Genomic DNA, 12,610 nt, shown 5'->3' with positions numbered 1-12,610 from the left:
ATTTTTTTAGTGTTCTTACAATAATCACAATTTTTGTGGTGATTTCCCAAACATCACTTCTAGACTAAAAACTAATTTTTGAAGAAATTTTTTTTTTTTCATGTAAACGTTAGGCTAGGTTAAGTAAATGTTAGATTAGTTTGAGTTTAGGACCTTAAAACGGTTATACATTATTTTGTAATAGATCTTGGACAGGTTTAAGCTATTTTTGTGAAGCTTGGAGACAATATTAAACTGTAAAAGGAAACTGGTACCCAAAGTTTTTATTTGTCGGTTTTAAAAAACTATGGGTACTCAACTGTTGATTGGTTGGTTCAAGTTTTTAACAATTTAGTTTATATACAGTGGGGGTAATTTCATTTATCATCAATGTGTATGTATATTAAATTATCATCCATTGACTTTTCCTTTGAGATTTTAAAAGAATATTATTTTAGCTGAAACAGTTGATTTTTTTTTACTTTTTTGGGAGAATGATTCTTTTTTTGTTGTTATTGTAACTTAATCATCATGACTTTTATATTTAAGTAATTATGTCCAAATAAAATTACCAATAACACTATATACTATAGCAGGGATCTGAAGGGATAAGACAATGGGTACATCCCCAATCATGATACACAAAATTACCCCTTCAGTAAATTACAATTAGTAGTTGAATCGTTTGGACACTTAACTTAAAAATCCAACCAATCAAAAGTCAATAAAAGTCCCCAAGGTTGTTAAGTCCACGAATCAGAAAACGTTATCATAGAATTTTGAGGGATCTACTGCAGTTCACGGTAGAATATTGCTGGTAACGAATATTGCCAAAAATCTATGAATTTTAAAGACTGCTAGCTGCCAAACGGCTGAATGTACAGATCATGCCCGCACACTGTTTTAAGCGGCATAAGAAGGCCAACAAATAATCTGGAATAGCCATAAATCAATATTGCATAATTATCTCGCAGTGCAGAGAAATGCGCGTTTTTTCTTCCGTGAAGCTTTCCCTGTGCATCATTGGATCTTGGGCTATTCCAGATTATTTGTAGGCCTTCTTATACCGCTTAAAATGGTGTGCGGGTATGATCTGTACGTTCAGCCGTTTGGCAGCTAGCAGCCTTTAAAATTCATAGATATTTGGCAATATTCGTTATCAGAAATATTTTACCGTGAACTGCAGTAGATCGATTTTGAGTACTAAAATAAGCAACAGAAATTTTGAGATCTTAAGGGTTAAGACATTAAATGATAAATGAATGTACATAACTAATTATAATGAACAAAATTATCCCTTTTATAGATTTACTTACTAATTGAAAAGGTTTTACACAAGATTTATAAAAAAAATCCCAAGAGTTTTTAAGCCTTCAAATGAGATAATGTGTTTGGGTAACAGTATAATTTACAATTCAATGTCCCCTCCCTACCTTCTGGTTTGTAGTTTAATTTAGAAATTTAGGTTTTCCAATGTATTTAAGATTTAATCTATGAATCTTCGTTTTCACAAATATATCAGCTGTCTATCTTAATAAGAGCTAAGAAATTCATGTGTTTTCCATTATGTTTCTTAAAAAAAGGCAAAGGGACGGACGGACATTTCTAATTAAAGATCGAGTAGCTTCGCCTTTATAGAAACAATCGGCAAAAAGGCCATTGATCAAAACTGTATTTTCTTTTAGTATACAATAAATATGATATAGATTAGATATAAAACCTTTTCCACGTACGGACTTTTCTATTAATAGAGTAGCTTCGCTTCTATAGAAACAATTGGCAAAAAAGGCAATTAGTTGTCTCTTAGAAGCCAATGATAAATACTGTATTTTCTTTTATTATCCAATTAAAACGATATGTATAAACACTTGTTTTATAAGTTGAACAGCAATTATTAACTTATCACTATAGTATTTTGACAAAATTATACGTATATTTTTTGCAAAACTTCTCAAATATAGAAAACTGTTTAAGGACATACTTACATTTTAAGGACTTGATTATAGAGATGCTTCGCTTGTATTATTGTACCTTGTTGTAATAGCAATCAGTACTCCAAAATTTAGATCAATCGAATTATTAGATCACATAAATTTTGTAGTTTAAAAAGTTTAAAATCAATGACACAATATATTGAAATGGACGTTCGGATATTAGAAAAAAACACTAGAGGGAGAAAGAGTTAATTAACTGTATCTCCACATCGCAATCACCTTGTGCAACCTTTCTATTTGGTCATTGAAAATCAACCAATGGTGTCGCTTATGTTAACACAGCCAAGTAGCGGAAGATAATTTAGAAGCAGACGGAAAAGGTCATTGAAAAAGGAAGGGAGGTAGCTGTCTGTAATTCTGTAAATACATAAATATATACTATAGCTCTGTTGTTCGAATGGAAAGACACGCAACAAATATAGAAAAAAAGTTTGTCTTATTCTCCTAAAATAAAAAAATAGATAGAACAGAAGCTTAATTCTGACTTACTTGAAGGTTTGTTGACAGTTTTGACTGCTCTGTTACCAATCTTGGCCTGGACCTTAAATAAAACAAATATTCATTTTGAATTAATGGAAATAAAAAGTAGCATAGCAATTCAAAGAAGTAATTTTTAGATTTAAGGTTGGTAATTTGTAATATAGTAAAAATTATGGATTGAGGGCAAATTGGACTGTAAATTACCTTAGTAACCAAAGTTTTTAAATATCCTTTTAATAGTTAGCTCATGAATGTTAGGTAGTTTTATTAAATTTTGATTAGTTGATTCAAAACTAGTAAAGTCAAAACTTTATATATATAAAATATATTAAATGATTTTAAAGCAAAAGAAAGTCGTCAAGACAACTTATAGAGTAGCTAAACTACTAAACAAACTACATTACAAAACAAATCAGGGACAATTGTCGATAAATTGATGTGATCCGAAATGATAATACACAAAATTACCCCTTTTCTGTAGATTACAATTGGTACTTAATTAACCAACCAATTAAATTTCCTAAAGTTGATAAGCCAACGAATAAGAAAATATTATTATAAAACTTTGGGGACTAGTATGATAAACAGCTCATTGTCTCCTACCTTCCTTGAAAAGACTAGAGTACAAATACAAGATAATTATAAGGATTAGCCATATAGCTTAAAATCTTTTTGGTTTGATTCCTATATTCTATAAGTGAACTTTAATAAAACCCCACTTTACAATATTCAATTGGTAAAAAGTGCTCCTAAACCATAAATGAAAAAGAATTGAGGGGGCATGAGCTAAATGTAACTCTTTCCACATGGTGGAGACCCTATCTCGATTTAGTATTGGGTCTTTGAAATCCGATAATAGTGTCCGAAATATAAACACAGTTGAGTCCCTTCAAAAGAACCGAAAATGATTTGCTAGCAGACGAAATGGGTCTCGCCACTTGGGGAAGGCAGTTGTCTGGATTATATATTAATATTTATACTGATACATTTATTATCTAACATAACCAGAAATAAAAGCATACAATTTTATGTTTGAGGTCCATTTTAAGATTGATGAAAATTGCCAATTTTTCGCAGAATTTTTGCACTTTTTTTTCATGTGAATTTTCAAATCACAGACCATAAGTTGGATAAGCGAAGAATATATAATTATATTAGGCTGGAGAGACAGAAGGATAGATAGATAGTCATACGGATGGATAGATATATATACTGATTCTGAAGGATAAATATATAGATAGACAGAAAGATGTATAGATAGATTGCCAGAGTGATGAATAGTTAGATAGATAGACATATAGATGGATAGACATAAAGTTAGATAGAAAAAATGTCAGATGGATGGATAGATAGATTGACAGAAATAGATAGGCAAAAGGATTAATGGATAGATAGATATATAAATAGACTGAATAATAGATAGAAACACAATTTAATGTAGACATTGATTGACCGAAGGTTGGACATTTGATAAATATACTAAAAGATGGATATATAAACAAACATAAGGGTTAATAGATAGAAATACAGAAGAATGGATGGATAGATAGAATGATAAATAGCAAGTTATAAATGGGTAGTCAAAAAAAAATGATAAAAAACAAGTGTCGATAAATATAAAGATAGAAGGACTCAATGATAGGAAGATAGGCAGACAGAAAGATGGATAGATAGATGACAGAATAGATAGTTATATAGATAGATAGATAGACAGAAAGATGAAATATTTTTACCTCTGGATCATTTAAATCTATTTCGCCTCCACCTCCGTGGCTTGATGGGGACCTACATAGATAGATAGATAGTTATATAAATCGATAAATAGATAGATACATAGATATAAATCAACCCCTAAAAGATATTAACACTAGCTATATCAATGTTTTTTATTATATAGTATATACTGTATATAAGAATACTATACCTATAACTTTATAGCTGTTTTAACAAAAAAGTCAATTTAATCTGACTTAGGAAATATCATAATTTCGGAGTAAAGGGGAAAGGGAGATTCCCAGGCTGATAAAACATTTTTGTTTTCATTCAAATTATTTTAAAATGTCTAATAACAAGGATGACAACATCCATAAAAGTAAAGCTCTAAAATTAGAGGTAAGAATAAGATAATTATATCATAAGAATCAGCATCTTTTAAAAGGATGTATGGACATTCTGGTAACAATTATAGAGTTGCTACGCTTTCTTAATAGTACCTAACTGTCACAGAAATCACCATGCAAAGTTTCAAATAGGACATTAATAAATTGAGTGCCATTATAAATTTTTTTTTTAAATATCATTTATGGGCTTTGTTATATGATATTTTTTTGCTGTTTTAAAAACTTTCTGTTTTAAAAAAACTATTATGTTTTTATCTTATGTTGATAAAGGCATCATTAGAAGCTTAAAAAGATCATTATAGGTGCAATATATATACACACTTCATATAGGTCATATAAAATAAAATAGCTGGGTGGGAGGGGACATTGGGATGTAATTTACACTAGTACCCAAAGTTTTATACCAAAATAAAGGCATAATTAGAAGCTTAAAAAGATCATTATGGGTGCAATATATATATACACTTATATCTTCATATAGGTCATATAGAAAATAGCAGAAGAAGGGAGGGGACATTGGGATGTAATTTACACTAGTACCCAATGTTTTATAACCATCTTATGTTGATAAAGGCATCAATAGAAGCTTAAAAAGATCATTATAGAGGTGCAATATATACACTTATCTTCATATAGGTCATATAAAATAAAATAGCTGGGAGGGAGGGGACATTGGGCTTTAAATTACACTGGTACCCAAAGTTATATACAAAATAAAGGCATCATTAGAAGCTTAAAAAGATCATTAAAGGTGCAATATATACAATTATCTTCATATAGGTCATATAAATAAAAAAAGCAAGGAGGGAGGGGACATAGGGCTGTAAATAACACTGGTACTCAAAGTTATATACAAAATAAAAGCTTTATTAGAAGCTTAACAAGATCATTATATAGGTGCAATATATATACACTTATCTTCATATAGGTCATTTAAAATGAAATAGCAGTGAGGGAGGGGACATTAGGCTGTAATTTACACTGGTTCCCAATGTTATATACCTGACAGAAGCTGAGATATTTGGAGTCTTGCTTCGCCCCTTTCTTCTGTCCATAGAAATAGACCTAAACATAAAAAAAGTTATTGCAGTAAAGTTTTAAAATCTGAATCATGTGCAATTTTTACTATTTTCATTTAAAAATCATTGATCTTACGGGATAAGACAATGAATTGATGTACATATAAACACAATTAATCCTTATTTATATAAAATTATTGAACATGTTTAGACACTGCTAGTTATTGAAAGAAAACATAATAATTAAACTTTGGTTACTCACCTCCCCTAGATATACCACACTTTTCTGGGATCTTGCTGCGTCAAGTATCAACTGTTGGGAATATCAAAGGATGACTCCATGCAAAATTTGAGCCGGATCCGGCCAAAACCGGCCGTGAATTTTATAAAAAACCGTTTTTTTCCGGTTTTTAGGGGGTATCAGTAAATCGATTCAGCTGGAGCAAAACCGGTTGGAGGTACAAAAAATTTTACTTCACATGAAATTTAGCCAATGCAATTGCCTACAAAAATGTACTTCATCATCAACTTGATTGGACAACTCTTTCCCCTCCTAAATGTCCATTAAAACCTCGGAAATGGCAAAAATCGCCAAAAATCACGCCTTCGGCGGCGAATAACGGCTAAACGGTCAGTCGGAGGCGAATGAAACATAAATAAAAAAATGTCCGCCTCAAAAAGTTGTTCAATATCAAAGAGATGCTTGAAGTCTCTAAAACGACTCCTTCCCCTCCTTTAAGGGGAAAAATTGAAAAAACGTCATTTTCAAAAGTATGCCCACTTCGTGGGTGTGGGGGGCACTGAACCCGTCACCCCTGGGTCACCAAATATAAAGGTTAGGCGGCTCACATTGCTGAATTTTCACCAAGTGAAAGTCTTGTGTCATTATCTCTTATGAGAAAAAAGTTATTAATGAATTAAAATTTCAAATTGTGATTTTTTGATGGATTTCTTTGATGAAATGACAGGCCGGTCAATTTTTAGGCCATTTTTTGCGGTTTTGGGGCCGTCACGCCCAAACGGTTTGAGATAATCTCACGGGACCTTTTGCCCGACCTAAGTCTGGTTATTTGTGAGGTCTAAGAAAAAAAAATCCCGGATTGGATGAAGCACGACGTCGCTGCGCGCCGTCAAAAATCGCTGGTCGGCTCATTTTGCCCCCTCAAACCCTCACCTCGTGCCATTTTTCTGTGTAAAGATTATAATTATAATCTTTTGCGTAAGTCTGATTTTTTTTCCTAGACCTCACAAATAACCAGACTTAGGTTGTGCAAAAGGTCCCGTGAGATTATCTCAAACCGTTTGGGCGTGACGGCCCCAAAACCGCAAAAAATGGCCTAAAAATTGACCGGCCTGTCATTTCATCAAAGAAATCCATCAAAAAATCACAATTTGAAATTTTAATTCATTAATAACTTTTTTCTCATAAGAGATAATGACACAAGACTTTCACTTGGTGAAAATTCAGCAATGTGAGCCGCCTAGCCTTTATATTTGGTGACCCAGGGGTGACGGGTTCAGTGCCCCCCACACCCACGAAGTGGGCATACTTTTGAAAATGACGTTTTTTCAGTTTTTCCCCTTAAAGGAGGGGAAGGAATCGTTTTAGAGACTTCAAGCATCTCTTTGATATTGAACAACTTTTTGAGGCGGACATTTTTTTATTTATGTTTCATTCGCCTTTGACTGACCGTTTAGCCGTTATTCGCCGCCAAAGGCGTGATTTTTGGCGATTTTTGCCGTTTCCGAGGTTTTAATGGACATTTAGGAGGGGAAAGAGTTGTCCAATCAAGTTGATGATGAAGTACATTTTTGTAGGCAATTGCATTGGCTAAATTTCATGTGAAGTAAAATTTTTTGTACCTCCAACCGGTTTTGCTCCAGCTGAATCGATTTACAGATACCCCCTAAAAACCGGAAAAAACCGGTTTTTTATAAAATTCACGGCCGGTTTTGGCCGGATCCGGCTCAAATTTTGCATGGAGTCATCCTTTGATATTCCCAACAGTTGATACTTGACGCAGCAAGATCCCAGAAAAGTGTGGTATATCTAACCTCCCCCCCCCCCCCCCCCTTAAAAATGGCAAAATTATAAGGTTAAGTATTAACTATAAAACATATAAAAAGTATTAAAAATGTTGATTTTTTTTTCATCTAAGGGTTAAGATTTAGGTAAATATGTTTGGAAAAAATAAAATTCTGAAAAGATACATCTTGTTACTTTAGTATAACTCTAAGATATATATCTATATAAATAGCAAAGTTCTAAGTGTTAATTGAGACATACCTATCATTGCCAATTTCAATCATGCCAATAATTTCTTATTTACTCATAATACAATCTATAAAGACAGACAGATAGACATCATATTACTTTATAGTATAGAATCATCAAATTTATAAAAACATTATTAATTTAATGTTAATTGAGACATACTTATCATTGCCAAGTTAAAAATAATACCAATGATTTCTTATTAAATCATAATACAATCTATAAAGACAGATAGATAGACATTATATTACTTTATAGTATAGAATTATTAGAGTTATAAAAATATTAAGAATTGAGTGTTAATTGAAACATACTTAACATTGCCATGTTAAAAATAATACCATTAATTTCTTATTTACTCATAATAAAATCTATAAAGACAGACAGATAGACATCCTGTTACTTTATATTATAGAATTATTAAAGTTATAAAAACATTAATAATTGATTGAGACATACTTATCTCTGCCAAGTAAAAAATAATACCAATAATTTCTTATTTACTCATAATACAATCTATAAAGACAGACAGATAGACATCATATTACTTTATATTATAGAATTATCAAAGTTATAAAAACATTAAGAATTTACTGTTAATTGAGACATACTTAATAATGCCAATTTTAAATCATAACTATAATTTCTTATTAAATTAAAATATTTTTTCTAAAGACAAACAGATAAACATCCTGTTACTTTATATTATAGAATTATCTAAGTTATATAACCATTCATAATTGAGTGTTAATTGAGGTTGTGGGGAATATGGTGGGTCCACGCATTACCTGCATGATCAAATATCTCATGATTTATCGTTCCTAATTACTGACGACTTTTATACAGTTTTGTACTGTGGGAGGCGTAGTGAAACAAATTAGTTGGGGGGGAAAGTACCAATTCAACGGTGTGCGGTCGTTTCCGCATATTATCAGATAAGCATATTGTTTCATCAGTACACAAAAGCAAATTAAATTAGAAGGGGTATACAGTAGTGAGTGTAATGGATCTAAAGGGATAAGACAATGGCTGATAAATTAATATACATCCCCGATGATGAAAACCCCTTCTGTAGATTAAAATTTGTGGTTGAAAAGTGTGAACACTCAACCTATTGAAGCAACCAATTCAAATTGACCCAATCCCCAAAATTGTTAAGCCAACTAATAAGAAAACGTTTTTTAAAACTTTGGGGACTATTGTCATTGCCCACTCTTTCTCTGCTGTACAAAGTTTATACTGTGTTAACAAGGACAAAAGGGATGAAAAGTAGAAAATATTTTTTTCGTGAAATAAATGAAATATATTTTTTTCATTGAATAAAAAAAATATATTTTGTATCATGTATATCAAAATATTGTAGACCCTAAATAAACTTAGCTGAGTAATTTACCACATCATATTATAGACATCTTTCCGTGGATAATAAGTAAAATCAAGGTTACAAATGCCTGAGCTAACAAAACTGGTGCTAATCTTATGATATTTACTTACTACTCATTTAAAATTTCTGTAATATTAATAGTAATAGAGTAGCCCCGCTACTATAAATTATTTTGTTTTATACCAACTGGGAACTAACGGCAAATTTTCAGATATTTAAATTAATTTTTTTTAAAAAGAATTAATTAATGATTATTAAAATCTCAAAAGCTTCTTTTAAAAGTTTTTTTCAAAAATTAATTTAAATACTAAGAAGAAAAAAAATACTTTATTGATGTACATAATAGCTTCATGTACTTTTCTTCAATTACACATACATGGAAACGTTTCATGGGGGGGTTGTTCAAAAATGTGGTTTAAACACCACCAATAATTAAAATTTAAACTAAAATAAAAATCTTTATATTAATGTATTTTATATACATAAATATATTTAATTTCTTAGCCTCCTTTATTGAACACTTACAAGCAACTTTAGATAAAGTATCAATTAATTCGCATGCTTCGCATGTGTTTGAATGTATTCGCATCAAAGTAAATTATGTTTGCAGGAATAAATGGAGTTAAAATATGGATCTTGAAATTGTTGGCGAAGTTTATCTATAATTTGAAATGTCTGTCAGCTTGTCAATGTAACTTTTTTTCTGTTTTTATTTTACATATTTTTATTTTTTTGTATTTTCCTCATAGCTTTTCAAACAGAGTGACAGATTAACAGGTAGAAAAACAAAGTAAGTTACAGAGTAGATTTGCTTTAAAAAATGTTTTTATCTGCCAATATTTTTATTCAGTTTTATTCTGTTAGTAAGTAAATACATATTATTTATTTTAAAGCAGGTTTTTGGCTATTTTTCTATGTTTTACATATCCCATATCCTTGGTGTTTTTGGTCAAATTTTAAAACTTATTTGGGATATCAGTATCAAAATAATTTTTTCCATTGTTATAAACATCTTTTATGTAATTTACTTTGACCATCATCATTATACAAAATTCAACGCCCCCCCCCAAAAAAAAAAACCTATGAAGGTTCAGAAAGGGTACTGACTGTTTAGGGTTAAACATAGAGTAAATTGGCTACTTAAAACTTAAACTCTAAAGTCATCCTACAAGATGTAACACGAATTTTAAAAGAAGGTTATTAAAGGGCGAATATAGGTTCAATATGATATGAGCTTATATCAAAGGTGCAATTCCATAGATTATAAATAACTTAAAAATATTGACATATTCAATTGTATAAGTCTGTTTATAGCTTAAAACCCGTCAATCTCGAAGAAAATATTTTGTAATTAGTGTGGTTCCCTAAGAACTCAAACACCCTAGCATCACACAAGGCTTCGTGGCAAGGTTGAATTAAAAAGCTTTCGTTAAATGATAGTCGTAATAACGTGGAAACCAATTAATCAGGGGTAAATATACCCTCCTTCTACCTTCAAAAAGTAAATTATTTAAAAGTTAAAAAAAACATCAAATAATGTAAAAAGTAAAAAAAAAATAATCGATAAAATTTTCTTGGAGGAAGAATGATTTCAAATCCCTGTTTTTTTGTGGCCGTGTGTGTGTGTGTTGAAAATGCGTACACAAGGGTTGTTTATATCATCATGAATTAATCAAAGATCTCTGTACAGAAAATAAACTTTAAGACATATTATTTACCCTGTCAATACTCCTGACGCCCTTCTACGCAAATAATTTTTATGCTTTTTAAAAAATTAAATAAACTAGTATATAATCTAAAATAATAAACATTTAAATTATCTTTTAAGGTGCGTGCCAATGTAATAGTCAATCAAACTTAAGCAAAATAGTCAAAAAAAAGTCTTGTAAAGGGCTAAAATAAACGATTTTGTCGGCAATCTCATTTATTATATGTTCAATTGAAACAGAAATTTGCAAAATCTACTTAAGGATTTTTTTGAATTTTTAAATTTGGCATAGATATTCTAAAAGTATGTAATGGCACTTTTGATATAAGCTCATATCATATCGAACCTATATTCGCCCTTTAATGTCTAGTCTATTTATTGCTATCCTTATAATAAAGTAACATGGTGTTTGTCTGTGTGTTTGTATGTTTGTTGGGTTGTACTAAAGTATGTAAATTTTATATTAGAAACCTTAAAACATAAATTTTAAGAGCAGCAGCTGCCTCAGTTTGCAGATAAACCGCGGCGAAGTCCCATGAATCCTCCCCCCCCCCCAAAAAAAAAAAATCAAATATTTTTTTTTTTTAATTTTAATTTTTGTGTATGTGAACAACCTAGGTTTAATTTTTACGAATTAAAATTTTTGGGTTTAATTTGTACAAATTAAAATTTTTGTGCGTAAAGCGCACAACCTGGGTTTAATTTTACCACAGAGTAATTAAACAAAGAATAATTTTTTTTTGAATATTTCTATTAAGGAGGGTTGACTTCCCATAACTATAAAGGGCGTAGCCCCTAGAGGCTAGGGGCGAAGCCGCTAGTGTACATTAAAGTATTAAGTATAAAATTTGAATTCTATAGGTCTAACATTGTGGTAGCAGGAGCAAGACTGTTAAAGGTTAAGATTAAGTAAAAATAAACCTTGCATATTTCCGTTAATAGCCTACTGAAAAAAATGTGCTTTGAAAAATATTTCCTTAATAGATTGTTCTTCTACCTTATAAAAGAAAATTTAGCAATCCTCATAACAAAGTAACATGATGTTTGTTTAATAGGGGGCAGGCGCCTTCAATGCCCCCCCCCCTAACCTATTAAGGTCCAGAAAGGGTACCTACCGTTTAGGATTAAACATAGAGTAAGTTCGCAACTAAAAATTTAAACTCTAAAGTCATCCTAGATGTACCACGAATTTTATTTAGTTTCCTGCGAAGTTGTCTCCAATACCATTGCTAATTTTTAAAATCAAATTAATGTTTTTTTTGCTATACAAAATAATAATCATTTAATAATTTTTAGTGCATTTTAATATGGAATGTAAATATTCTAAATAGAAAAAAAATAATTTCTATCAAGGCGTTGCAAAGTTTTAACTTCGCCAAATTTGAGATATGCCAGAGAGCCGGACCCAACTTTTTCCCCACAACCTTAATTGAGACATACCTAAAATTGCCAATAATTTCTTGTTCAATTATAATATTATTTCTAAAGACAGGCAGATAGACATCATATTACTTTATATTATAGAATCATCAAAGTTATAAAAAACATTAATAATTGACTGTTAATTGAGACATACTAAACATTGCCAATTTTCAATCATACAAATCAATTTAATGTTCAATTGTAATTTTAGTGATTTATGTATGTAAAT

The 12,610-nt window shown here is 30.6% G+C and overlaps 1 protein-coding gene across 1 annotated transcript in view; it reads right to left on the bottom strand.

Annotated features, from left to right (window-relative positions):
* LOC145334425 (uncharacterized) overlaps nucleotides 1–12,610 on the bottom strand; it is a 165,005-nt gene that overhangs the window by 42,203 nt on the left and 110,192 nt on the right. The window contains exons 10-12 of the mRNA XM_080179879.1: nucleotides 5,576–5,638; nucleotides 4,187–4,238; nucleotides 2,463–2,514 (exon numbers count right to left, since the gene is read on the bottom strand). Coding sequence (XP_080036005.1) covers nucleotides 2,463–2,514; nucleotides 4,187–4,238; nucleotides 5,576–5,638 — 167 coding nt within the window. The remainder of the gene's footprint in view (nucleotides 1–2,462; nucleotides 2,515–4,186; nucleotides 4,239–5,575; nucleotides 5,639–12,610) is intronic.

The sequence above is a fragment of the Acartia tonsa genome, chromosome 12 (assembly GCF_053477335.1).
Source record: "Acartia tonsa isolate MP-2025a chromosome 12, ASM5347733v1, whole genome shotgun sequence".
Classification (NCBI taxonomy): domain Eukaryota; kingdom Metazoa; phylum Arthropoda; class Copepoda; order Calanoida; family Acartiidae; genus Acartia; species Acartia tonsa.
This window is presented reverse-complemented; position numbering and strand designations above follow the sequence as displayed.